This window comes from Coloeus monedula, assembly GCF_965178545.1.
Source record: "Coloeus monedula genome assembly, chromosome: 4".
Lineage (NCBI taxonomy): Eukaryota > Metazoa > Chordata > Aves > Passeriformes > Corvidae > Coloeus > Coloeus monedula.
The window spans coordinates 22,849,991-22,877,986 of NC_138784.1; the positions used below are offsets into that span (position 1 = coordinate 22,849,991).

General features: G+C 43.2%; 2 protein-coding genes across 3 annotated transcripts in view; one reads left to right on the forward strand and one right to left on the reverse strand.

Annotated features, from left to right (window-relative positions):
- TIMP3 (TIMP metallopeptidase inhibitor 3) overlaps positions 1–12,187 on the forward strand; it is a 37,500-nt gene extending 25,313 nt beyond the window's left edge. Inside the window, exons 2-5 of the mRNA XM_082280009.1 lie at positions 271–353; positions 6,334–6,445; positions 7,132–7,253; positions 7,883–12,187. Coding sequence (XP_082136135.1) covers positions 271–353; positions 6,334–6,445; positions 7,132–7,253; positions 7,883–8,080 — 515 coding nt within the window. The 3' untranslated portion in view covers positions 8,081–12,187. The remainder of the gene's footprint in view (positions 1–270; positions 354–6,333; positions 6,446–7,131; positions 7,254–7,882) is intronic.
- The window catches only part of SYN3 (synapsin III), a gene marked incomplete at both ends in the record, with an annotated part of 164,925 nt that overhangs the window by 109,598 nt on the left and 27,331 nt on the right, over positions 1–27,996 (reverse strand). For both annotated transcript variants that reach the window (XM_082280008.1, XM_082280007.1), the window contains 2 exons: positions 15,052–15,141; positions 21,218–21,374. In XM_082280008.1, coding sequence (XP_082136134.1) covers positions 15,052–15,141; positions 21,218–21,374 — 247 coding nt within the window. The remainder of the gene's footprint in view (positions 1–15,051; positions 15,142–21,217; positions 21,375–27,996) is intronic.

Sequence of the window (27,996 nt, forward strand, 5' to 3'; positions counted from 1 at the left end):
CTGAGATTTAACCACAAATAATGCTTGTTCTTATTCTTCACACAGAACTGGATTCCTCTAAACAAATACCTGCTTTGGCATCCCATTATACATGCCTTCACTGTGTGTGAGGCTTAGAATAAATTGCGAGGAAGGTTAACCTGGAGTTTTGTTTATTTTATAGGATAGTTTATCTAAACAATTTTGTGGGGTTTTTTTTAAGTGGGGGGTATAACATTAATGTTGTGAAAAGTTGTCTACAATTTGTTGTTTTTTCCTCTCTTATGACAGTCATCCGAGCTAAAGTGGTGGGGAAGAAGCTCATGAAAGATGGACCATTTGGAACGATGCGGTACACGGTCAAGCAGATGAAGGTATGTTTGCAGACATTTCCCGTGGGCTAGTATATATGGTAAGGAATCTAATTAACACTTAGTAACAAACACTTTGCATACTTATCAGCACTGCAGTTTTTTGTAGTGGCCATACTGAATGGAAGGAAACCAGCAATTGGTAGACATTTCCCTGAAGTGGGGAAAGGAGCAGGAAGAGGTCATTCCTGACATACAATGCTGAATACCTGAATTCTTCCATTATTTTAAAATTTCTGGTAGTAAAAGATGGCAGATGATCTTCTCTAGGTACTGAAGTCATGTTTTGTGTTCAACATGCACAGTATTGGACTGGAAATGCCAGCTTTGCCATGCAGCACTTTCTTTAAATCCAAGAAGGAAATTATGGTAGGGGGTCTGCCAGCCTTGGGAGAGTGCTCGTTTCTCTTCTTTCCTTGCTTTCTTTGTGACCACCAGTTAGGATTACAGCATTTTTTTCCATGTACAAAACAAATGAAAATCATACAATGAAGTCTTTATATAAAGCTAAACGGAGCACTGTAGCTTTTAAATATTGTCAGCTCAGAAGAGTTGTAAAATATTGATTCAGAGATGAAAAGAGGTAGAACCACACCAGTTGCTTGATTTCTTTGGTTCCTTTCTTCAGAGCTCTAGTTCTTTGCTGCATGAACTGCACCCAACCTGCTGCTTTGCACTGGGTTTTTTTTCTTAAACTGCCCCCTTGTTATGTAATGCTAAAAATTAGCCCTAGATTGTTTTTCTTGGCAATGCCATTCCAGTCATAAGACTGGTTTATGTCTTTAGGAAAAAAAAAAAAAAAAAAGAAAGGGAATGGAAAAGCTTGGCAGAGACTGCAGAAATCTGAAACATATTAGACAAAGTAAAGGTTCAGAAAAAACCAGTCACTTGCCTGCCTTGTAACAGTAACTCTCTTTATAAGGCAGTTTATAGCTAAGCACGAAAGCGGGGAGGAGGAGACTCAAAGCCTGTTTCATAAGCTGTCACAAAACCATGCACGTAGCCAAATCTGGTCCTGGCATGGCTCTTCCACAAGAGTGGAATGCCTGCGCTTCGAGTAAGAGGGCGTGAGGTGCTGGGCTTACTGACTTCCTTAACCTTAAAAATTTCTCTGTAAGATCCAAAGGAAATACATATTTTTTACAAAGAAAAATAAGCAACTGGTTGTATTGGCAATAATGAGACAACACTGCCACTTTTTTTGGTTTTTTATGGCTTTTGTTGGCCTCATCAGGTTTGCAGCACTCCATGCTGTTCTTCTCCAGTTTTGTCACTCTCCAGCGCTGCAAGTGTACCCTGCTTCACAAAACTACTCAGTGCCCACGTGCTGCAGTGGCTTCATCACCTTCTCTTTCTGATTTCATCCTGGTCTGTCCAGTACCATTACTTTCCCTCCTTCTCAGTGCCAAGAGTTTGATGCTTCCCGTCTAACATACGACCATGAACAGGGTGCAGCAGTGATCTAGAATAATGGTAGTCCCCGAAATTAAGTACTACCCTTTACCAACAGTAACACTGCCCCTTTTCTAAATAAATAAGACACCTGAGCCTGTCCTGGCTGTTTTCATTGGGTTATTCTGCAGCACAGGGCCTTTCTGCAGGAGCATTTCCACAGTGTTTTGTTAGGAAGCTATGTGTCCAACAAAACCAAGCGGGATTTTAAAGAGGAAATCTTGTGTTGGTCAAACTGCCCTTATGTCTGCTTAGATGGTGGGCTGGTGGGATGTTGCACTGGATGTTTAACTGTGACCTTTGGCATGAAGGAACCTGAAGCAAAGTGCTCAGTAGGACTGGAATGTCCGGAGGCCATAGTTCTTCATAAACAAACAAACAAACCAAGTGTCTTCTTTGGAAACCCTGCTGTCTTTCTGCTGAGCTTAGAGACTTCAGTATAAAGAGGGATTTAGATCCATACAGTGGGGGAGTTCAGAGTGATGCAGCAAATTTCTCCCTTGTTTGCTCCAATGAAAGCTGACTGTCCGCCTGCTGAAAGGATGCCTATGGCTCTGCACAGCTGCATGGGAACAACTCTGAAGATAAAACTAACATGTCAGTCTACATAAACCCTTCTGCACCTGCAGGTGAAAAATAAACAAGCCATTTAGTCTATCAGTGTGTGCTGAATTGCCTGTGGAAAGCATTGAAAGCCTCAAAGGGCAGAAAACAATCTCCGTAGTTCTTTCACGGGCTGCTTGGAGTTTGCCGGGTTAGATTCTTGATCTCAGTAACATTCCTCACTGAACTCATTGCTGCATTTCACAACTAAACCAGCTTGGGGCCTGGACTGGAGCACAAGGTCAGCCCACAGGGACAGAACAGTGCCAGGCTTTCTAGTGTTCAGGTTTGTTGTCTGAAGAGGCCTTGTGCTTTTCCAAGCAACCTCTGCCTCTCCCCACTGCTTTCTCAAATAATATAAGAATACTTTGAGATCACGTGTCATAAATCTGCTCAGGACTGATCTAACCCCTATGTGTTCTGTGATCCTGCAGTGCATTCTGAGAATGGCCCAAGCCTATTTCAGGAAACTGCAAAGGAAACAAGGAGATAAGATATTTCTCCTCCATGCGCACACACAGTCCTGGTTGACCATGGCAGCACCCTGCACAGGCTGCCAGAAGCAAGGAGACTTTCCTTGGTTTGTTGCTTATCTGTAAAATGAGTCTATGGGGGGAAATGTGATAGTCCCAAGAGGAAAGAAGTGGGGTAGGATTAATTTAGTTTAATTTTAGACAGACTAAAATGAGGTGTTGAGTCTTTCCTGCTCTCTTCATTGTCAATGGATAGAGAGAGGAACCACCAAAGTGTCATTCAGCCCACAAGTTGTAGACAGCTGTTTTAGGATAGGCTGAGTTGTTCTGGAGGTGTCTGTTTGTGGCATTTGACTAGAGAGGATGCCTAATTCCTGTGAATTGCCTATATTTTAGGTAGCTGAAGGTTAGGCAAAGTGTGACTCCCAGCTCTTGGTATCTAGTGCAACCTCACATGGGAGGGATAGAAGGAGGAACATCATGAACAATTTTACAGGGTGAAGTCACTTAAGCAGCAGGAACCACCACAGGATTTGCCTGTGCATTTCTGAGGCAGTATGGGGGCTGCTAAGGGGAGTGCTGACACAGATGGAAATAGAGCAGCACTAGCAGACATCACCATGTCATGTTTGCTAATACTTTGTTCCCTGTTATTACGCTTCCAAAAATACACATTTGTGGGGACAGGAGAACTCTGAGGGTAGCAGTTAGGAGACAGGCTAGCTTTTTGGTTGGGTTTCTTCTGACTGGTCTAACAGCACTTCCAAGACACTTTGTGTACCCAAAAATAATGCTCAAGGTATTGGTTTTTTTGTTTTGACAGCAGGCATCTGTAGAAGATTCCCCCTTGCCAAACTTTCTTTTTCCTTCCAAGAGAACCGAGGTCCTGGTGAATTTTGTTCAGTCATCAGAGTGTGTGGCAGGCCCTGTCTGCCCCAGCATGGGTTCAGTCGGTGTGGCAGTGGCTGCCATCCATGTGGGTCACTGAGGGCTGAGTGGCAGTGCTTTTTGAGAGGCTGAGCATGCTTCCTTTAGCAGCCCTGACAGTGGTGTCCCTGATGGTAATGTGAACAGGAAATTAGGTCCAGGAGCTGAAAAGCAAGCCCCATTTCAGCATCACTGGCTACTTCACAGGCAGTCATGTTGAGCTTGATGGCTCCGAAGATGCACGAAGTGATGACTGTAACAGTCCTGTAGGAAGGACCTGAGCAGCTTCCCAGAGGAATGATTAGTGTAGCTCGTAGCCCTGTGGGCAAGAGGAAGAAAGGGCTCTAAGTGTGCCTGCCCACGTGCAGACCTTGTCACACAGATACTTAATTAGTCCAACATGTCTGGGAGCTCAGCACTGCGAGTGACAGATCCCTTGCACTGCAATGCACAGTGTGCAGCCCTCTGCAGTGTTGATAATGCACTGCCTGGAGGGACTGGGCAGCCCCAGCTGTTACCTTAGCTAGTCTTACCTGCTTAGATACTGTTATCTGAGCTTCTTGGTGTGACACCCACTAGGATGGGGTCTGAACACGTGACCTTTATTCTCTGTGCCTTTCCTCACAGTACCCTTGGGAGGCAAGAAACAAAAGTGTGCTGAGGGCTAAAGAACTCATCCAAGGACAGACTGGATTCTTGTGCCAGAATCTAGGTCTCAAGCAATGTTGACTGGATTGGAAAATCTGAGTGGGTCATCCGATACCAAGAAAATTGCAGAGATAAAGCAGAGATTAGGTGAAATTCACTTCTTCCATATCCATTGAAAGACTTTGGCCACTTACGGACACAATGTCATATTTCAAGCATGATCTATGATTTTTTGTTGATACACTGTGATTAATTAAAAAAAAAATAATGGCCTTGCCTATCAGCTGGGTGTAGAAGAAAGGCTGGAAAATGCAAACTCTTTAGCATGTCTTTTACTGTACCCAGCAGTGCTGTTACTGAGTTGTGATACTGTTACAAGATCATGCTAATTAAGGGAATCTATCTAAGGAGAAAAAAAAATCACCTGGCTGACATTCCGTAGATGCTCCAAAGATAAAATTTGGCCTCTCAGCATAGCAGAATTAGTAGTAGTTTTTTATGGTTTTATAGGAAGTATTTGGGCCTAGCATAAAATCTGTTAAATTAACATGTTCTTTCAGAAAGAAAAAGATTTGTTGTTTTTAAAGGAGGTGGGGGAATGATGAAATACCCTGGGGGTAATAGGGGACTTCAAGAAATAGAATGCAGCCTGGAGAAGAATACTACAGCTTAGGTGACACAGAGGCAAGGATTTATAGCTCTGGGATTGTTTGGGATTTTTTGGTCGTCTTTTGCCTCACATTAATATTTACTGCTAAGCCAAATGTGAATGTGCTATCAGTAAGGCTGAGAGAGAAAAGGATAGGCTGGGAAATGCCAGGAAACTGGTTTTCTCTGACTTCTATTGTTTCTTCTTTAACTTCTAAATATTGGCCATTCATGGAGTTGGCGGGGAAAAAAGAGTGACTGAATGCTTTGAAAAGACAAATTTTAAAGATGAAATTCTCAGGGAAATAATCCTATGTGTTTCAAAAATAGGATATGTTTAATGGGTCCAATGTACACATGCAGTGGTTGTTTCATTGCTATGCAAAGACTTCTTTATGCTGCTAACAGGTGGGCATGAGTTTCTCTAAATTGCAGCAGTAAGGCCAGGTCAGATGGGGACATGTGCTAATTTCTGACTGAATCCAACTGCCAGTGCATCTGTGGGCTCATGTTTCGATTAAACTGAGCTGGAAGAAAGATTATGAAGAAGGAGGAGGAGTGCAGAGGAATTATGTATACATGATATTTTCTTTATGGTGCCCATCAGTACGGGACTAATTTTAGAAGATGGTGTAGAATTCAATGTCTGCATTCATTGAGTTAGAGACACATTAAGTCCTTGCTGAGGTCAGCAGGAGCTGTGTGTGCTACGCGTTTGAGGAGGAGGTGTCTGACTTGATGACTTAGATCAAGCGCCAAAGGTTTGAAACTCTTATGGCAGCAATACTGGAAAATAGGGTAATTGTTTAAAAGAAAAACCTCTTCGTTTGGAAGAAATTGTGTAAATCGCATAGAGGAGAAAGATTCCAAGCTTGAACTAATTTTATTTCTCTCTAATTATGACCTTTATAAGGGAAAAAAAAATTCAGGATGTTGGCAGAGCTTGCAACATTGGCGCTTTGTTCACTTAGTGCCACTGGAACTAATACGAATGGGAAAAACTGGTCTCTGTGCTGAATTGCAATGGCTTGTTAGCACATGGTTTTTCTGCTTTACCAGCAGATCTGGTGGGGAGGCTTCCATGAGTCCAGCTAGTGTCATTATTCCTTCACTCTTGTAAAAACCAGAGAATTTATTGCTTACTACCACAAACTAGGAATGTAGATTGTAAAGAACCTTAAGTGAAATTTGTTCTCTTAAGATGACTGAAAGCATTTTTATTCTTTCTCTAGATGTATAGGGGCTTCCAGATAATGCCACACGTTCAGTACATCTACACAGAAGCCTCTGAGAGTCTTTGTGGAGTCAAGCTGGAGGTCAACAAGTACCAATATCTGATTACAGGTAAAGGACCATGTACTTCTCCATAAGTTTCCTATCCTATACATGCACCTGCTAAGGACATGGGCAGTGGTGTGGACAGCTCTGTACACAATTTCCTAAGTGTTAAGATGGCCAACAGTATTCTGGTGTTCAGTACTCTACAATGCTGAGAGTCATTTCACTCCCTAGATGTTCCTCTCTTTCCTAAAGTGTATCCTACACCCTGGCATGCTGTGAGAAGTATGTTGTGTGACAGTCCATGGCTCTCAGTTTATACCTGAGTTGGCATGTCTGTCACAGGGAGCTGGGTGCTACTGGGCTGTGTCAGAAATGGAAGATGGTTTTTGGAATGAGCTGGAGAAACGCAGGCTGCTGAGATGGGGGGATGCAGGGGGATGGACATGTGACAGTTGCCAAGTCTTGTTTCTAGTGAGGGTGTCAGCTCATTTTCTCTGTTGTTAAGAGGAGTTTGACAGCATTACTAACCTGCATGTTGCTGGTGGTGCTTAGAGCCAGCACAACAACACCTGACTTTCAGAAGTGCTGTTATCTTGCTGGCCAGAGATTCCTGAACCAGTTAATAAAAAGAAAACATTTGCTGAGCAGTGGCTGAAGCCAAACATATTGAGAGCATTAGCCATCTCAGGAAACGAGAGAAACGCTTGAGCTGAGAAGTGCTAACTTGTGACCATGTGTCTGTTTTCAAGGCCGGGTGTATGAGGGGAAGGTTTACACTGGCCTGTGCAACTGGTATGAGAAATGGGACCGGCTGACTCTGTCCCAGCGCAAAGGACTGAACCATCGTTATCACCTGGGCTGTGGCTGCAAGGTATGTGTGTCTCTAAGGGGGCATCAGACATTCAAGCCCATTCTGTCTCCCCTGGCTGGTAATACTTGATGATGCTAGAGAACAGCCAGGAAGAGAAATGGAGGACAACAATTTTTACAGAGAAAAAGTAAAGTTCATTTTTAGTGTTGAGACCAAAGAAGAGATAATCAAATAAAAGTGCAGAGTCTATGCTTTTAATACCCTGTTGGAATTAATTGGGGTTGGGGAAGACTTTCAGAATCTGTGCAGAATCATTTGCAGGTGAATGAAATCAGGTACCAAAGGCTTGGCAAGATATGTCCAGCTTTTTTCCTGTGTAAACATTTTGAGTACTTAAAACCCCACAGCCTGGCACTGGAACTAAGACTTTTTCACATGGCCTCAGGCCTGCAAAAACATAGACGTAAGTTCAACTTTTCTGCACCTGAAAAGCCCTTTTGACTACAGAATTAGCTGTGTGTGTGAAGCTAAACACATGCTTACGTGCTTACAGAACTGAGGCTGAAGTTCGGATTAGTAAGCAAGGTTTGAGGGAGTGGAATTTTGAATCACTTGTCTCTGTTAAAAAGCCATTTTATATAATGTTGTTTTTACATGTAGACTTACCTGAATTCTCTTTCCAATTGCAGATTAGGCCCTGCTACTATTTGCCCTGCTTTGCCACCTCCAAGAATGAGTGCATTTGGACAGACATGCTCTCCAACTTCGGCCACTCGGGATATCAAGCAAAGCACTATGCCTGCATCCAGAGGGTGGAAGGCTACTGCAGTTGGTACAGAGGATGGGCACCTCCAGATAAAACGATAATCAATGCCACAGATCCCTGAGCAGCTATCCCTTTCCTTATCTCCCCTCTCCCTTACTTGTGGCTGATCTTCCTTTGGACACTAACTCTTACCAGATCGTGATGATGACAATGAAATTAGTGCCTATTTTCATGCAAATTCTAGCACTTCGAACACTTAAAAAAGAAAAGGAAAAAAAAAAAAGGAAAGGAAAGAAAAAAGTCTGTGCTACCTTACTGAATTTGTAATCACCTTTTCCATTTTTTGATACCACTCATTTTGATCAGACGTTTGGGAGCTTACTTTTGCACACCAGAGGGAAAAATGGGAGGGAAAAAAAAGGAAAAAAAAAAAAAAAAAGATGGAGCTCTTGCTCTCTTACATGTATCATTAGCTGTAGCAATATAATCTCTATTTTTTTAGGAAAACAAAAATCTAAAAACTATGCCAATTAGGCACTGTATTCTTCTATGCGCTGGCTTCCCATCACCCCTCCTCATGCACTAAGTGCTGAAAATACTTAGACAAATCTATTTCAAGGGAAACAGATTTCATTAATCAGATTAATCAAGCAAGTGAAGCAAATGAAAAGAAATCCAGCCTAAACTCTGGACAAAATAACATCCAAAAGAAATCCTCCTCTATAGGAGAGATTGGCAATGTGATTGACTCCAGCAGTGGGAGACTTTACCTGGTGTGTCTGACCACATCATCTGGTAAAAGCATTGTTGACTGACTGTCCTTGCTAATTCAGTCACAATGTGAATGCAACAGCACATTTGAAGTTCTGACTTTCCCCAGAACAAAAGAGAGAGTATTTAGTATTTTTGTTGTTGTTGTTGTTTCAAAAACAAAAACCCCATCTCCTATTTTCAGGGAGGTAAATGCAATGCATATGAAGGGTTGTGCCATCCGGTTTTGAGCAGCATTGGCCCCTGAAATTTTTGCAGCTCAGCTTCAACAGCAAAACCAGCTTGTGAGCACCTTAAACCAAACAGGTGCAAAAATAACAACTGTAAATCAATTACGTGCAAGAGGGAAAGGGGAGACTTGCTAGAACATTTATTGTAAAAAAAAAAAAAAGTATTGCCAAAATAGTGTTTTGCTGAACTAAGATGTATATACGCATAATGACATAAGCTATTTTTGACAGGACGTGGAATTTTTTTGGTGTTATAAACAAAAGAATGGTTTGATTGTGTTTTAAAGACAGAAATATTGACATTCCGAGTCAGTGAGTTGCTTTTAAGATTTTGAAGCTCCAGTGTATCTGCAGTAGTGGCTACAGTCATTGTTTCCTCTGTAACTCCTTGCACCACGGTTCCTCCCCTGCAGCTACAATAGCTGCGTTTGTTTATATAGTGAAAGGAAGTGTGTGTGTGGGCTAGGCAAGGAAAAGTGGTCTCCTAATAACTGTTGTCTGGGATCATAAAATTTTCAGCTGCCCGGAGGATTCCTTCTGTGTCAAGTGCTGTGTTTCCCTCTAGGCACTGTTAGGCATAGCCCTGTGCATGTGCTCATACCATATCCTGCAGTCATGTGGGAGGAGAAGCCTTACTGTCTTGTGCTTTGCTGTTGACTGGAGAAGTTTTTTTTTCATTCTATTTTGATTTTTTTTATTATTATTAAGAAAACTATAATATAATTTTTCTTATCAAATAAAAGTATTTTAAGTTTTAATGATGGTGAAGAAGGGGTGCTGACAAAATGGGTGACTGAGTCTTGGATGGGGAGGGCTTGGGCAGGGAAAAGATTGTGCTTAACTTCATTTTTGTATTATTATGATTATTTATCTTAAGTTTCCATATATCTTCCGTTCATTCCACTTAGAAAGCAGAGCTGCCACCAACAGGAAAAAGTTGTTGCAGTGATTCCAGCTTGGGACAATACAGCATTTTACAGTCAGTGACCTCAGTTACTGGAGGATTGTTTAGCACATCTTTGCCAAATAGAAAAGAAAGGGTGTCTGAGATGGGCTCTGGTGTTTTTATGTTCCTTGTGTGCTACCAGAGCTCTGCCAGACGTGCACCCTCTGAAATGCCCCATTTGCTAATGACTTGTTACAGCAAAAAGCTTCATTTTTAGCATGAACTTTAGAGGGCATTTTCAGAGAGTTGCTGTAAGAGATGCCTAAGTCTGCTGCGTGTGTTTTTTTCCCCAGCAGCTCTGAGTGGCAATGCAGCACAAAACACATTGAAAGTCTGTTGGATTTTCCTGTGATTTAGACTTGGAACACTTCTCAGAGTCCTCTTCCCTGTGACTACTCCTAAATTATGGGTTGGAGATGAGAGGGAGAGTAGGGTGCTTCATGACACCCATCACAGGAGCAGGTAGTGGTTCAGAATGTTGTTCCTTTTGGCAAAATATGGGTTTGGGCTTTGGGCCCAGTGGAACAATCTCTGTTCGAGTTGTGCATGGCTGACAAAACCTGTGAGGGTCACTGAGGGCAGAATGGAGCTGCCCTCAGTGTTTGCATTGCTTGGAGTTGGCATTGCAGGCTATGGTCCTCCTCAAGCTCAAGGTGGCCAGTGTCTCTGAGCTGCAGCCACTTCTCACAGCTTTGGAAGGCTAAATGAAAATGCCCCTTGATGCAGTAAAGTGTTGATTTGAATTTTCATTAAACTGCAGCTCTGCATATTTTACCTGTCACTGATTCATTTAGCTAGCTGAGACGTCACAGTATTGCACTCAAATTATTGTGAAAATATTTGTGTTCTAATACTATGAGGACTTCTGTCCTAAGTAGGATATCATGTAGCTATGTGCTTTGTAAACAAAACAAAACAGCAGATGCATTACCAGAAAATGAAGCATATTCCCACTTTATTTTGCAGACGGTAAAATATTTCTGAGATGCAGACAGCTAGACTGGCAGGGGTGGAGGTTTGGTGGCAAATCTTTGCCCTTGCTGTGTAAAGAAACAGTTGTTAAGGCTGTTCAAAATGCGGAGCCGAAAGGAGGGGGAAGAATCCAGTGAAAATACATTTCTTTTGGGAAGCTTCTTTATTTTGTTTCCGTGCATGCTATCAGGGACATGCATTTCTTGGGCTAAGCTTCAGCTTGTGCTTGCATTAAGGACCTGCCTGAAGGCACTCCTGAAGTGGAAGCCATTACATGGATTGAACAGGCTCTAAATCAGACTCAAAGACTTCTTCCTTTCTGTCTGCTCTCCTTTCTTCTGCCTTGCTAAGTCACTTCTGCTTGCCAATGGACATGTTCAGGATTACACACACACACCCTGCCGCCATATTTTAGACACACCAACATTATTTAAAGTACTTTTTAAAGTGTGAACTAATTTATAGACTGAAGCTGTTCAGTTTCTTACTTATGCATATTTTTTCGTTACTTGCTTGAGAGTGTTTTCCCCTTTAAAATGACAAAAATACATATTGAAGGTTTCTGAAAGATTAGATTCTATGTTCCTTTTCCAAAATGGAGGGGCTAGAGAGCAGGAGATCTGTGCATGGAGTTCCTTGAATAAGGTCCTCAGTATGGGAAGAAAGTGCCATTTTTAGGTCTAAATTTATGGTTTGAAGAGTTATATGGCCCTTTATGTAGGACTATTCTAAAACATAAATCTGTCATTGTATCCCATTCATACTTGTCAGCGTGAAATGCTACCTCACAGTGATGGGAAACATACTGTTGTGTTTTTTACAGTAAAGACTGTTGAAAGTAAAGGCCTCCATGAGAACAAGCCTCCATCCTTGCAGATGTCTCTGAAAATACTTACAGCTTAGAAGGACAGAACAAAATTTAGGGAACTGCAAAAGGTTTTTGTCTTTTAGAATAAGTGACTTTTGGGGCTACCAGTCTTGAGAAAAAACATAAAAACCCACTAAACATTTGCTGCTGTTTTGCTTGTATTGGCTTCTCCTTCTCTCTGACACTGTCCTTCCTTCATAGAGCCACTCTGCTGTTCCTGATAGTCATGAAAACTTGGGGAGAGAACCAAACCCATGTGAAAAATCTTGTCCAGAAGGAATGTATTTGTTGCTAAATTTTCTAGCACTGTTTACAGTTTTCCTCCATGTTATTTATAAATTTTATATTCAGTGAATGTATATTGTCTTTTAAGGTAATGTTGCATAATGTTCACTTTTTATAGTGTCCTTTTATTCTAAACAGTAAAGTGGTTTTATTTCTATCACAGACATTCTGTCTCTGCTTCACTTATATTAGTTTCTGTCGACTTCAAATGCACACAAATGGATTTGCAACTGGATTTATTAATTTCCTTCCCCTTCCTGATACCATTTTATTGGTCCCAAAGTAGATATTCCACCTCTGGCAAATCTGGTGCTTTGGCAAAGATCCCTCCAGGAATCCCCCCCTCTTTTTAAGAGGTTGGTCTCTCTGAGAATTGTTACTGTGGTCATAAGCTCAGGAGAGGTGAAAAAGCCCTTTTGAAGTTAATGATTCCCAGTTGTTAATTTGCCATAGGAGGTCAGTACAGAGCAAGGGCTGGCTGTAGCACCAGTAGGTCCTTGGAAGAACACGTGCCAGATTGCTCTTATTTCCAGAAAACTGATCATTATGGGGAGGTCTGGAAGGTGCATGCCCATGGCAAAAGGAAGAGAGGTTCATCTTTTCTGCTATGAAATGTCAGAATCTTGTGTCCTCTCTTTAGGCTTACTGTTTAAGGCTGATTAAAAATGCCCAGTTCTTATGAGAAAGAAGTTTCAGAAAAAGCATTTTCAGCTAAATTAAAATGCTCACAAAAATGGACCTACTGTTAGATAATTCCTGTATCTCACTTTTACTCTTGGAAAATCTAGTGTCTACACAGATGAAAGAATGAAACAGATTTTTGAATTCTTTTTCTGTTTAACCCAAAGGTTTAGAAAGTAGACTCTGGAAAATTTTGGATATAGAAGGGTGAGGGTCTCCTATGTGAGAACTTAAGTGCTTGAAGTGTATGACATTGCAGAGAGGTAAAACCATAACACTTGTTATAAACACTTCCAGGGGTTCAGCCATCAAAGGACCACAGTGTGTTTTACGAGTGCTCACTGGTCCAGCTTGGAAATGCCTCCAGGAGAAGGAAAAGAAGAGTGGTAAAAGGGGATCAGTATATTCCTGTCTGACAGATGGAGAAGCTGAGGCACTGTGGGCAAGCAACTTTCGCAGGTATTTGGTGATGACTGCAGTGCAGCTTGCTTGGTGTAAGCTTGACCTCTCAGGCTCCCACAGCCCAGGGTGTTGAGAAGTTGCTCCCGGAAAAGATATTTAGAAGTTGTGTAGATTCATTCCGTGAGGCAGACCTGTCCACCTGGGAAGGGCTGACCTGAATTTGCCCAAGTGGATTGTTGCTTCTGTAAATTGTTGAAAAGTGACTGATTTAAGCCAGATTACTCAGGCTTCCATGTCAGCAGTAGTGTTTGTGTTCATATGAGATTACTTATGGTTTAAAAGGCTTCCTGTACCCTTTTGGAAGTAAGTAATAGCATCTCCAAGTAGGTGTTTAGTCATAAAGATGGAAAATAAGTGAAATTAAGATCAGTACTACTACTATGCTGGCACCAAATACATCTACATCCGAGGAACCAAGAATCAGATTTCCAGACAAGAAGATCTTGCTAAAAGTGCTAGCTAACTTATTTGCAATGATAACCTTTATCAAGTCTTCCAGAACTACCATTCCTGAAGTGGTGATCAAAGTCACAACTGTCCTGAAACATTACTTATGTCACAAAACCTTCTTCATAAATCATTAGGAATTAAATGCAACAGGCACAATCAACTAATTCATCATAGAACTGTGCAACAAATGGTCACATTGTTTAAGGACTATCCATTTCTTTATGTCTTAAATGATAATACAACTTCATGACTGTACTTACCTCCACCATGTGCCTGTGAAGCATAGAAGTGCTGTAGTCTATCCAGCACAGGTAGAGAGCAGAGTATTGGAACAGAGAGGTGAAGGTCTGGCATTTCAAAGTATTTGAGTACCTAGCAGGCAGCAGTGGGATTTTGCACAAGAACCTGCATGATCAGGAACCTACACCCTGTTCTGCATTGTGGTTGGCCCACAGTGTTGCAACAAGTGTGTGAGAAAAGAGGGGTTTGAATATTTTTGAGCCTTAGTTTGGCATCTCAACAACCCTCATGTTCAGGCTGGCAATGCTGCTTGGGTTCACAGTCAAGCCTGGGAAATTAGCTCAGCCAGCCAGTGGTCACACAGGGGGTCATGGTTCATACAGGGTTTCATCAAAGCCTCAGCCATGTAGGAAGCGCCACTAATTCATGGATGTAACTTGGGAGCAAAAATTCACAAAGGACTAGTCTTCCTTTTAACGCAGGAAAAACAAGAGCCATGACCAGCTTTAAACAGAGCCCCTCTCTTTGCCATGTTCTCCAGGACTAAAGGCACCTATGCAGATTTCTTTGGAAGGTGCCCTAAGAATTTGGTACAGTGCCCAGCAGCCACACAGGACACTGAGTGTTTAGCTGTTGACAGAAAGACCAGGCCCCAGAGCACTGTGCAAAGAAAACATGAGAAGCTGAAGCAAACTCTTTCAAGAACTCCCAAGTTACCCTGAGTTCCTTCAGGCTGATAAATGTTTAATGGATGGTGAGCACGTGACAGACCAAGCAAACTAATATTGTGAAACAAACATCTCTCAGGACACATGTCCCAAATTGTCAACATATTTTAAACAATTCCAGGAGTAGAGAAAATCCACTTTATCTGAATAGAGTGATTCTTTGCTCTAAGGGATGAGCTTTTTGTTGACTGTTTTACAATGGAGTTCTGCTTTAGTGTTGAACCTTTGAGCCTCTTTGTACATTTTTTCAGGGTCCTTACATGACCTAGGGGAGGGCTGGGCAAGAAAGGAAAGAGGTTCCCAAGCAGTGCCTTTTGCATAGCACTTTTTAACTAGTATTTCTCTGTAAGTAAAATTTAGACTCTTCCCAGCATTCCCACCACCATTTCCTGTGTCCAGCTTGCATCTGTTGTTTCTACCCCATCCATATTGGCATCAGAAGAAAGCAAAGTTACTCACCATCTGCTTATGGCTTGGGAAGAACGTTTGCTCCACGAGGGGGAACTTCTCAGGACCCAGCGAGTTGAAGATTTTAATGAGCTGAGAGAACTTGGGGTGAGGGAGGGGGAACAAAAAACAGACACAGTGGATGTCAGCGACTTATTGTGCAACAGGCATGTGCTTGCAAAATGTTCTGATAGTGGTGAAGGAGGTGAGAGAAACATAAATTATGTCTTTGCCACCTTGCTTTCTTGACCTGAGAGCAGCAACAAAATACAAAGCTGCATTATTTATCCATGGCCAAGCCAGCCTATGTACACAAACCTTGGACTAAGAGAGCATAGAAGGGATTCAAGAGCTAGAAGAGAATCAGTTTGGGTTTACTTACATCTCTACTCTGAACAAGATTTGCTTTCCAAATTCAGCTGGGGAGAGGAGCCTTTCTTAGCAGAGGATAGAGCCAGGAAATCAGTGCCACTGCTCGCTGTTAGAGACCAAATAAACCAAAGCTGTCCCTTGGATCTCTTCCCCACAGCCAAATCCAAGCAAGGCACTTTGTGCTGGAGGGCAGGAGAATTGCTGAGGGACAGTGATGAGCAGAGGGAATGGCCTGTGCTACCTGGTCTGAGTCCCAGCCCAAGGAAGTAGGAGTTAATCATAACTGACATTTATTGTGAACCAAGGGCCCCCAACAGCCCTTCATGAATGACAGGAGAAAGGACATCTGCCTGTCCCTGTCCCACCTACCATGAGGTCTGAGGGAGGCACCAGTCTGTGAGGGCAGTGTCTAGAGAGAGCAGCATGGAACATCAACGGGGACAGCAACCGCCCCGGTATTTCACACACAAGGAGGAACATTTGTCGTTGTCCCCACCCATCAGCATGCAATTCACCACCATCACCACTATCATCACCATTATAAACCCTTTTAGCATTCAGGGTTGTGCCCAACCAGACACAAAGCTCCCCATGGTAGCACTGAGTTTTGATTTCTGTTCGGGTTCCAAAACCCCAACAGAAGTGTAACACAGCACAGCAAATTCCTGCTCTGCTTCAGCCATGTGTGAAGCAAGCAGACTATTCTGTATGTTGTCTGCAGCCTCCCTGTTTGATCCATCATTCATCACCTGGAGAAAAAAATCAAAACTATAAGAGAGAAACTTAATAACCAGGACAGAAAATGTTTCTGAAGCAGGGGTGATATGCCAAAGAATATCCCAGAAACCTCTCAGATCTCAGGAGAAGCTTAGAGTCTATAATGTCAGGCATTTAGCCACCCTGCTCACTCTCTGAAGAGACACGGCCCTGTTACCACAGACAGCTCTGAATTGGCACAGCTGTTGGTGAAGTGGTTGGACTGGCAGCTGCATAAGAGAATAAAATGTTTGGGGATTGGTTCCTGCTGTGCTGGAAGGTAGGACTGAGTTCCCCATTGATTGAGTCCTATTCACAAAATAGTTTATAAACTGAATTCAGTTTCCAAGCCCCCCAGAATTTGGTAAAATCAAGTTAATTAATAAAGGTCTCCAGCCTGGGCCAAGTTAGGACAGATTGCAAGTCCTTTGCATGAGCTTCTCAAGTTCCTCATCAAAGGTAGGGATGTATTAAGCTTGAAGGAGATGCCTGTGGCCCCTAAGGGAAGTAACACACAGATTAAGGGAAGGAAACTGACACCTAGGGAAGAAGGGAAAGAAAAGCAAGTTTCCTTTCTTCCCAACAGCATTAGCTACTTAATCTTGCATATTTTGAGCACTTCTGGGCAAGAGCTGGAGCCAGTAAAGGCACCAAATCACAACACCAAGTTACATTGCAGATAGAGAGAGGATATTGAGGATGTTTTCTGTGGAGTAGCCCCGTTAAGGCTCCTCTCCTGGTACTGGGCTAGTCTAAGCAAAAGCATTGCTGCATAAGAAGTTGAAACTTCATTTGCTGGTGGAGAAGAAATGCCCCTTTGAGAGTTAAATCTTGGCATGCAGTCACTGTGAAAAAAAATTAGGCTGCAAGGTGTGTGCCAGACCCAGGCCAAATGCTGAAGGGGCAGCTGCCAGCAGATTTGCAGGCAAATGCAAAGAATACTTTTCCTAATCTCATAGTTCAAAACACAGCATTTAAAGAAAATCCAGGAAACATCAAGAGGCGGCATATCCCATCACTAACACCACCACCACCCTCACATGCATCAGCAGATAAGAGGAAAACTCCCCATGTGGAATAATTATTGTTGGCAAGGAGAGTATTGATGTTGTGGAAGGAGGACAGCTTGCTTCTCTTAACTACTTGCACTAGCCCTGCACATTCTAGAAAAGAAAAATAAAGCCCTGTTTTGACTAGCAAGGTGAGCAAACAGGGCTTAAAAGTTAAACACAATGAGACAGAGACAGGGAGAGAAGGAAAAACACTCTGGTTGAGAACAGCCCATGCCCCTTGCTGTGTGTGCATGCAGCCCTGGTGAGCCATGGACACCGTGATGTTAAAGAAATGTACATTTATCCTGGGAAAACAGCTCAAACAAAATAACTGGAACAACTGTGCAGCTGATAGACAATGTTCTGACTTGTTCCTTGGGCTTCCTTTTGAAGCACACAGCTCTTGACTGTTGCTGAAATAGCGAGTGTTTCAGATGAGAGATTCAGACATCTGGGAGCCTCGTCACTGGGCCAAGCCTGCAGAAAGGTCTGACTTTGGTATTGCCCCTCATGGGACAGTCCCCTCCCATTTTCCCTTTTTTTACCAGTTGTTAGGGACAGGATGTTGACAAAGAGACTCCCACATTACGTGGTGCAGCAGCCTCTGAGATATCTGATAACAGAGCTCGAGTAACATCTCCCAGTGCAGATGGGTAGGAATGCTGCTGTCAGCAGCTCTGCTAGGTATAACCACACCTTCCACATTCTGGCAGCAGTTCTTGCTTTCTGTGGTTCCACTGGTTTTAGCGAGATTGCATCCAGACCACAGATAAGACACGGGGCAAGGCAGCCTGGTTTTAGGTACCTGGAACAAGTATGCAAGTGGAATACCTTTGACTGGCTGGAGATCAGAGTTACATGCAGGGAGTCTTTACAGAGAAATAGAAAGGTCCATTCAGAGGACCTTAAGGCCTTTTGCATATTTTGAAAGTGCCTAGGTGATCAGGGAGCCTATGTTCCTTGGCAGTCAATAACAGTTTGGCTGGGAGTCCTTGGACTCAGGAGGTGACTGTCAGAAAAACTTCATGTTTCCTGCTGCCTTACAGATGCAGAAGTTGCTTTGCAATTACAGACATTACCTGCATGCAGTGAGTACTGCTCTGAGCATTCTTCCCACTGTATTTTGGATTGTAACTTAGAATTAGAGTTAGAATTGTGTTAGAATTCTAACACAAAAATTATTATTAGTGGTTGAAGCAATGTGCTTAGTGTGCTTGTAGTATTATTTCTCAACAGTTCTGGGACCATCTTAAAACTCAGATTTCTTAGATGTTTCTCTCAGGTTGTGAGACCCCCTGAATATTCTTTTTTTTTTCCCTCTCAGAAACATCTGATTCAAACTGTGCCCGTTTTAATCTTTGAAGAAGTTTGTGCACTGCAGAACTAGAAACCTGGCAAATGTCATTAAAAAATGGGGCTGCATGTTTGAGTAAACCCAAACCCAAACTCAGCTGATTGTAATTAGAGTTGCTGAGAATAAAACGTGGTTGCAAATTGCCAAAGAAAAACAGTCTCAATTTCATTCCCCTCCACAAAATCATAAACATTTCTATGAAATGGAACCATTTTTGGGGAAAATAAAAAATGAGAGTGAAAAACACATTTCCCAGGGGTATTTCATTTCATTTCTTCATGCATCTCAACTGTTCTCTAGATCCAAAAAGCTTCCAGTAATCTCTGTTATGCAGATCCCTTATTTCGAGATGCCTGTTTTGCAATCAAAGTGGAACGTGCACCAAAGTGTCCCTACCTCTTGCTTCCCAGCTATCACAAAAACAAAATTTTCTGATTGTGCTGCCAGTGAAGATTTTTGCCCTCAAATGCCCCACTGCAATCTCTACAAGAGCTTCAATACCATCTGAGCATTGCACATTCGATGCAATCTTAGATTGCTGAGCACATTACAGTCGCTGGTTTGGGGGTGATGTGTGTGCAGGGGCAGCAGGGAAAGGAGGCATTCTGAAAACCTGTTTAAAGTTTGCAAACGGTTTCCTTGACTCCTCTGGGAAGGTTGTCTGTGCCAGCTCTATTCCCCGTGAGGAAAGCATGGCACAACCAGACCCAGAGTAGCTTAAGCCAAGCTGCTGGCAGAGCCAATTTCTCCCACACTGCCTTTCCAGCACTGCTTTTTTTATTTTTTTAAGTGCTAAGTTTGTTTGTTTTCTTTTATTTCAGATGCCTAAAAATAGGCCTTTCCCATCTTGAGGCCCCTTCACACCATCAGAAACATAATTACAAGGCATAAGTTGCAAAGCACCAGCTAAGCCCTGACTGACTTGACCCCAAAATCAGATGGAATGGACTACATGACTGTCTTCAAAAGGCAGTGTAACTGTGGAGGCTTTTTGTCTGGTCACCAGGGTCAATGCACTTGTGTCTAGGACCAGCTGTCAGAACCAATGTGAAGGTGTGGTACTGAGCCTGGAACTGGAAAATCAGGTGGAAACTGAGGTCAAATGGACATTAACCACCTATACAATGATGGCAAAGTGAGGTTGTTTGAGGTTGCTCTCACCACTGTCATTGTTGCACTGTAACATTTTTGGAAAAGACAGGGTCTTGCTTTTGGTCTCAACAAACCCCACAAATGTTATAAAAAGGGGTGAAAACTGAAAAGACTCTGTTTATTACACTTGTACCATTTTAGTAAGAAATTACTTAAATCCAACACTGCCCAATCATGGAAATAAATGTCTGAGTCACTACAGACCTCATCTGAACTTGACCTACCAAGCAACACACTGAGGACCTCTAGGATAATTATTCCAAGGGAAAAAACAACCATAAAACTCCACTTAATTAGGTGATGAGGAAGATATCATTTTCTATAAGCATTCCATCTTACTCCAAGCAAAATTTGTGCAATGAGTAAGGGAATTCCTGAAAATGCATCTAAAAGTTTTCCATGGGGTCATATTGCAAAGTCCCATCTCCTCACATCCATATAGTTGTAGTTTCCTGCTTTGAACCTAGAAGAATGCAGGGAAATTTCCATTCTGGAAGCATCAGTGATCAGAGAAGGCACTTTGGGACGAAACTGCTTGGAAAACCCATATGCCAACTCCAAAATGGTATCAGCATCTGACTTCCTCCTGCAGCTACTGCAATGACCAGCCTTACTCTTGTGGCTCAAGGCCAACTTATCTCCCCAGCCCTCCTGCTTCTGCAGCTTCAGCTGCCTTGGAGCTGCTCAGAGAAATGGTCTGGGGAATTACTACACACTTTGATTTGGGGCTGAGAAAAGCCAATGATAATATTTTTCAAAGTTTTCTGAGATTCTCCTGTGAACTTGACAGAATTTAAAGAACAGGTGAAGGGAGCTTCCAGTGCAAAATATCAGAACACTGTCCTGTCCTCATCAGGAGCTGACTCAGCCTAGGTCTTTCCAAGGTGCAATGTTTCAGGTTCAATGAACCAACACTTCATGATAATGTTGTATTTCATTCTGGGACTTTGAAACACTCTACATCTGTGGTGGTTTGACCCTAACTGGACTGATTTTCTCTACCTCCTCCCGGCCAGCGGTGCAGGAGGATTGGGAATGGTGGTTTTTGTCTGTTCATCACATGTTGTCTCTACTGATCCTTCCTCCTCAGGGGGAGGACTCCTCACACTCTTCCCCTGCTCCAACGTGGGATCCCTCCCAGGGGAGACAGTCCTCCATGAACTTCTCCACTGTGGATCCTTCCCAAGGACAAGAAACCTAGGTGTTGCTACCCTGCCAGCTGTTGGTGATCCCTTAGAGTCTGGGACAAGGGAAATGTCCCACTCAGGGTGAAGAAATAACACCTTGATACCACTAGAGGCTGATAAAGAGGCTGGTAGTGCTGATAGGTTTTTCCCCCAAGAACTCCCGCCTGGATTCCTAAGGTTGCTTAGATTTTAACCTAAAGAGACCAACTCCTTTGAAACAGCCTGGAAGGCAACCTTGGTGTTTTATCAGTAGCAGAGATCTCCTCTGCAGAGCTGACTTGCAGCAGAGCTGGATCATCACTTACCACCCAGGGCTTGCTGCAGAAGTTGTAGATGGAGTAGAGGGAGTTGACCGAGTGGATGCCGCCGTACTGGAGGCCGATGATGAGGCTGCGGAAGTCTTCTCCCAGTGCCATGCTGTAGGCGTGCTGCCGGATCAGGACGAAATCCGGCTTGAAGGACCTGGAAGAGATGAGGAGAGTGATGTTTTACTTTCAAATGCTCAGAAGCACTTCTAACCACTCCTTGTTTCTTTTCCATCCTTCCCCTTTCTTTTCACTAACACATGTTGCTCTTCTCTGGGCCTCTCATCATGTGTTGCTCGTGTTATAATGTAACAAACCCAACAAAACCCCCTAGTCATTAAAAAAGGAAAAATCCAATGTAGATGCAAGTGTGAGAGCATAGATACAGGCCAAGCAGATTTTCTGCAGTTTCCATGTCACTCAGGCATGCACAGGAACAAGCCACAAGCAGAGCCAAGGGTCATAAATTCACTGGGGGGGGGAATTCTCTTTTCTTTCTAAAAGCTTGGCCGTACTTGGCAAGCTCGTTGCAATGTGCAACACAGATGAGGGAGCAAGTTTGTTTCCTGACGATTGAGCTCCATATTGAAGCAATGCCCAGTGGGTGGGAATATCATAAGGGATTTCAGAAAGCTCTCGTACACATCCATACACTGACCCACATTCCCCCTTTAATCAGTTTACTACATAGGCAGCACATCCCAGGCTCTCACGGCTGTGAGTCAACAAGCAAAGGGCAGGCACGGTAATGTAATTAATCAGAGGAGCAGAGCCCCTCATATGCTGCTGTGACTCATGGCTTGGACTTCCAGAATATTATTTAGCAAGACTGGAGCTTGGACTCCTATGGTTCAACAGCAGCAGCCCTCAGCTAATGCACAGAAAAGTGAGGCCCTTTCTAGGTAAGCCAACAGGCAATGGATTGTCTTTCAAGCAGCCAGATTTCATTCCTTGCTGACGCGCTGTCTTCGGAGCCATTCAAAAATATCTGGAAGCAGCAGCTGGAAAGAAATGGTTCCCAAAATGGGGCTCAGCAGTTCATTCTCTAAGGAAGGGGCTTTTCCACTGAAAGAGGGGATTATTTTATATGTTAGCAGAGGTTGCATCAAGGACACTGAAAAATTTCCATGCCGTATTAAAGATTTTCAGAGAAATGAGCTCTGTAACCAGGTCCCATTACCTCACTACCCTCGAACATTTTCCTTGCTAAGAGACTATAATTTCTGTCCTTTGGATGTATGAGCTGGAAATACTTTGGGTTTATAGCCCCTATTTATATTTCCATCATTCTGGAAGGGAAATGTGAGATGGTGACTCTGGGCCAGATTGTGGCAACAAACACTGTACACAAACCCCAGCACAGCTTTGTTGTTTTAAAGATGTTCATTTTGTTTGTTGGCCTTGGACTTTTGTTATCACCTGCTTGAGACATGGTGAGGATCATGCTCAGCTTTTGTGATGAAAGAGGCCAAGCTTTAGAAATGTTGTGATTCCCTCCCATGGAGTTTTTTTAAACCTAGGCATGTTCCCTAATGTACTTGGCACCAAAGGTGGTGCTTTCCTCCAGCAGCGAGATGCAGAATGAGCATCATGAGGGCTGTGCTATCACTGTGCAGCTGATTTATGGACCTCCCTGGTGTCAACGGGCATGAGGCAAGTGGTGACCTCCGCTGAGAAACAGCAAGTGAATACAAATCTTGGAAAGTTGGAGCTGCTCTGTTCTGCTGGACTTGCTGTGTAGAAAGTACCCTGCAGGTGGGCACAGGTCCTCAAGAAGGATTTACCAGCTACTTAGGACCAGGGCTTGATATCTGTGCTGAGTTACTGAACAGTTGTGGTGCCGGGAGAGGCAGGAGCTATGGGTGTGTCTCTCCTCATCCAGCTTTCTGAGCATATGAAGAAAAAAATGGTCCTTGTTACAATCCCAGACTTGACTCATGGGACAGCACCTACTGGGGTTGCACAGTAATGGTTCAGATCATTCTCCAGGTGAAGCAGCGGTATTTTCCCCTTGAACATCTGCCCCAACACCCTGGATGGGGATGTGATGCTGTGGTGGGGAGGAAGGATGAAAATGAGCACAGCCAGCTTCAGGGGGAGGACACAGAGTGGCTGGGAAACTGCCTTCATTGGCTTTACTTCTGCCAGCCAAAAGCTCAGGGAAAAAGCTCTTGTCTTTTCAGATCCTGGCAGAGAAAGAGTTTCTCCACTTATATGATGGACACAAGGGCACAGAATTAATGTAGAAAAGCCTATTCTCAAACTCTGTGTTCTCTAGGAAGGCAGGGCACTCTCTCATGCAGCAGATGAGGAGTGAATCTCTAAAGCGAAGGTGGACACTGAATCCCTGTTTTGAGCCATGGAACAATGTGAATGTTCCCATGGATACAGAGAGCAAGGCAGTGGAGTGCCAGGCCTGGGACTAGCTGAGAATAAACATCAGCTGAAGAGCACCAGAGCCTGTAACAGAGAAATGGAGACCAGCAGCAAAAGGAATAACAATCAATAACATTTCTGTACAGAAAGCAGGTCCCCAGCCTGCTTTGTGGTAGAGAAGATGATGACAGCACATCCTGCTAGGAGGTTTCATGCCTTAAAGAGACTGCCTATTTCTTATTTCTGCATATAGGCATAACTCTGGCTTGCTGACAGTCCTTCAGCTTTTCTCACTGAAGCACAAAGAGATTCAAGGGCATGAAGAAAGAACACACAAGCATAGACTATTTGTATCAGAAAGAGTGTGATCAACACATTAGATTGTCCCCCTGTACTGAGCACTGGTGAGGTCACACCTCAAATCCTGTGTTCAGTTTTGGCTCCCTCACTGAAAGTAAGACATTGAGGTGCTGGAGCGTGTTGTAGCGGCCTCCTCTCCCAGGTAACAAGGTGTAGGACAAGAGGGAATGGCCTCAGGTTGTGCCAGGGGAGGTTTAGTGGATATCAGGAAAAATTTCTTTGTGGAAAAGGTTACCAAGCATCGAAAGAGGCTTCCCAGGGAAGTGGTTGAGTCACTGTCCCTTGAGTTGTTCAAAGGGGGTGTGGATATGGCACTTAGGGCTGTGATTTAGTGGTGAAAATGGCAATGCTCGTTAATGGTGGGACCAATGCTCTTAGAGATCTTTCCTAACCAGTTCTATGATTGTCAAAATACCTCTTAACGACCCCTTCCACTGTGAATAACCATTTGCAGCCAAAGGGTGCTTTATACCCCAGCACCATGATGGGTGAGAGAGCTTTTTCCTGGTGTTGTTGGAGAAGGATGGGCTTTCCTGCTCTCTTTTTAGAAGACTGACAGTCTTAGAAGACACTTTGCTCTTCATGCCAGTAGAAAAAGATCTTCCCAGGACACTGAAGACAACATCCTCACTTCAGGTTCTGGCTACCCTCCATTATTCAAGGAGACTTCATTCAGCTTTCAGATACTTACCAGTGATCAAGATGTTTTGACTAAGTTCCCTTCCAAAGCCTTTCCTATCTGGCATGACACAGAGAAGAAGAGAAGTGCATAATTAAGCAACATGATACAGTAAGTTTTGCGTTACTTGCAGTTAATGAAGCCTTCAGGGAAGCTTCTGAGGCACAAGTCCAAGCCATATAAGTGGCTGCAACTTTTGCTCAAGTGCAAAATTCCTCCAAATATGCAGTGCCTCAGGTGTCTGACACCTAACAGAAAATGGCATTTACAAATAGGAACAAATTCTTTTTGTGCTTTGCTTGGGTGTTAATGGCATTGTTTTTACATTACTGAAAATTAATAGGGAATTGATGACATTTTCCCCTATCACGGTGTTAGATTTAACATTCTGTTTGATGTTTTAGCAAAGTGGAAAATTTGCCAAGAAAAAAATGTCATTTCAGTCAAAACCTCATGTCATATTTTCCAGAGAAAGAAATAAACCCTGCTGAAGTTATTCAAAGAAAGAACAAATGTGACTGCTTATATAAATAAGATAACACAGAGCTTGTTTTAGAGAAAAAAGAAAGCAGCATAGAATAAAGAATAATCTCTCTTTAGTAGGCTGGAGGAGAGAAGCAGGGGTTTTTTTTTGAACATTGTTGTAGAGAATGGCTGGGTAAAATACATGGGGGGTGTGGGAGATCAGTGCAGCAAAAGCAGCAGGAGCCAGGAGTCACAGTTGTAGAAGGAACAATACCACTGTAGGCAGATGAGGACACCCTGGAAGATGCTCTGATTTGCTTCTCAGCCACAGATCAATGCTCAACTAACCATTGAATCATGTCCCATACTCTCTGAACTGTACTCTGGCAGTCTAAAAAGTCTGCCATATATTTTACTTCTAAACTGATCAACACTGACAAGAAAAGCATGTGGACTCAGACAAAGCCTTAAAGTAGGAACAACCACACCTGCCAACATCAACTTGCCTTCTAAAGGCTTGTGATCCAAAGCTTTTACAGAAGATGATCCAAATACTTTCCAACATCACAGAATAAAGTCATAGAGTAATTTAGGTTGGAGAGGATCTTTGGAAACCATCTGGCCCAACACCATGCTCATTGCAGGGCTAACTTTGAAGTGACATTAGGATGATTGCCATTCCCTGGAAGAAGCCTTAGTAAAAACCCACAGGGAAAGGAGACAAACTATGGCAGAACTGATAAAAAAAGAAAGCTGATCAAGACTGAAGCAATGTACACAGTTTTTAAATCATTCTTGTATTTAATCCTGGATTAACTAATTATTGAATGTTCTAGGCTCTGGCATCTCATTCCTTTTTGGAAAGAATTACTGTAAATGCAAAAAAGGGTCAGGCAATAGTTTAGTATCTGAGATGCTCCCCACCCTGGTCTGCTTGGAGTGACTTTTGCTTTCTGGCAGCTGTCTGCATGCCAAGTGTTTTCCCAATAACTGTCAGCATCCTGCCTGCACGTTGGCTGGGCGCCAGCTGCCGGGGAGGTGAAGGGGGACATTATTCATCTGGGACATCAGCAAACCCTGCAGGGAGAGGCAGGCCTCCAAGCAGCTGTTTAGCAGCAGGAGCTGAGGTGGAAGTAACTGAGAATAAATACATAAATAATCACACCCCACTGTCTCTTCTCTTTTGTACTTCCTGCTCCAAAAAAAAAAAAAAAAAAAAAAATGGACAGGGACAGACAGGTGAAGAGGGGGGAGATACTAGTGAAAAACAATGTTAGATCATCCCCCATATGGGAATAATTTCTCAGTTTATAAATGTTTACTAGAGGTGTTAAATTGCTTCATATGCAACTGCAGCTTGCCAGGGTGTACCCTGTTAGACATCTCGCCCCAGCTCATTGTCTCTGCAGGGTATTTCAGTGAGGAAAGTGGTCATTTGGCACATTGGTCTCTTGCCTAAACTGAATTTTCAAAAGCTTACAGGCTGTTACACACACTTCTCCATTACATTTATGGATTGCCATGCCATCAATAGAAAAAATATTGCCCAAATGTTTCTTAGTGTTAAATACATAGCACATATTGTACTCCACCATGTGGCACTTTCTGTGAAACTTGGGAGAACCATGAGCTCAACATATTTTTCCATCTGGCTGCTAGAACCATAAACTTTCCCAATCAGTTTCTGCCATTTTTTTTCTCCTATCTGCAACTTCACAGAAAATTGCAGAAATTTGGTTTAGAATTAGCAAAACAACCAACCAACCAACAAAAACTACATCCCAACCCCACCCCCCAAACAACAATAACTAGAAAAAGACATCCAAAAAAAGACCCTAATTAGGTCAAGAGTTAAATTAAAAAAGACAAGGATTAGACAGAGGCTGCAGTTTGTCTTTGGCACAACCCTCCTGGAACATGAGAAGCTGGAAAGTGACCAAGTGACCTACTGCCTACCAATACTTCCTACATCAGTGTCCAGGAACAGTGGCTACTCCCATGGTCTTCCTGGACATTGTGTCTGTAGAAGAACTGCAAGAAACCACCAACTCTTGTGAACAAATAGTCCTGTGGAGACAAGAAAACATCCTTCTAGCAACGTGCAACTGCTGTGTGGTGAGAAAGCATGGCCTCTGTAGGTTAGAAAACCTCCATGCCCCTTTCAGGCAGCTGCTTGCTGATGGACCTTTGGGGTGAGTGAACCTACTGGGATGGGAAAAGGTGCAGTGGGCAGAGGACAGTGTCCTCACTTTAAAGAATCTTGCATCCTGGAGCAGGCACATATTTTTTAGTCAGACTACATGTCTCCTGGAGTCTGCAAGCTCTGAATAGCAGGGAAACACCTGTGGGCTGGCCAGCTTCTTCTCTGCTTCTCTTGTGTGAAAGGATTTGCTTCCTCATGCTGTGACTACTGCAGCTTGCAGTGTAAAAATATGCTGCAGGAAAAAAGCACTTTCAGGGATTTTTGGGATGGTGATTCAACAGGTTGCTGTCCTGTTGTCACCAGAGCATTGTAGAAGCACTGAATCAGCTGGAAGCAACGGGAATGTCAGTGTTACAGGAATGGATGGGCTTGTGTGGACAAACTGGAGAATTCACTGACCCCAGCATGGCTGTGAGTAGCAAGGGCACATCACCCAGGGTGAGCAGGGAGAGACACACACCTTACACAGACAGGCCAAATTTGGGCAAGGCCTGTAGGACCAAACATCATTCCACAGCAAAGATCCTTCCTCACAGCTAGGCTTTGTCCTTGGTGCTGCTCCTCTTTGCTGTCATTTTGGACACTCCTCTACACTTGCCAGGGCCATTTCTCCACACAGGGTCCTCCCCACTTCAGACCCTGGGCATCTCCTGGTCCATCAGCTGTTGTCTGTCCTGTGGGGTTTCATTGAACCTG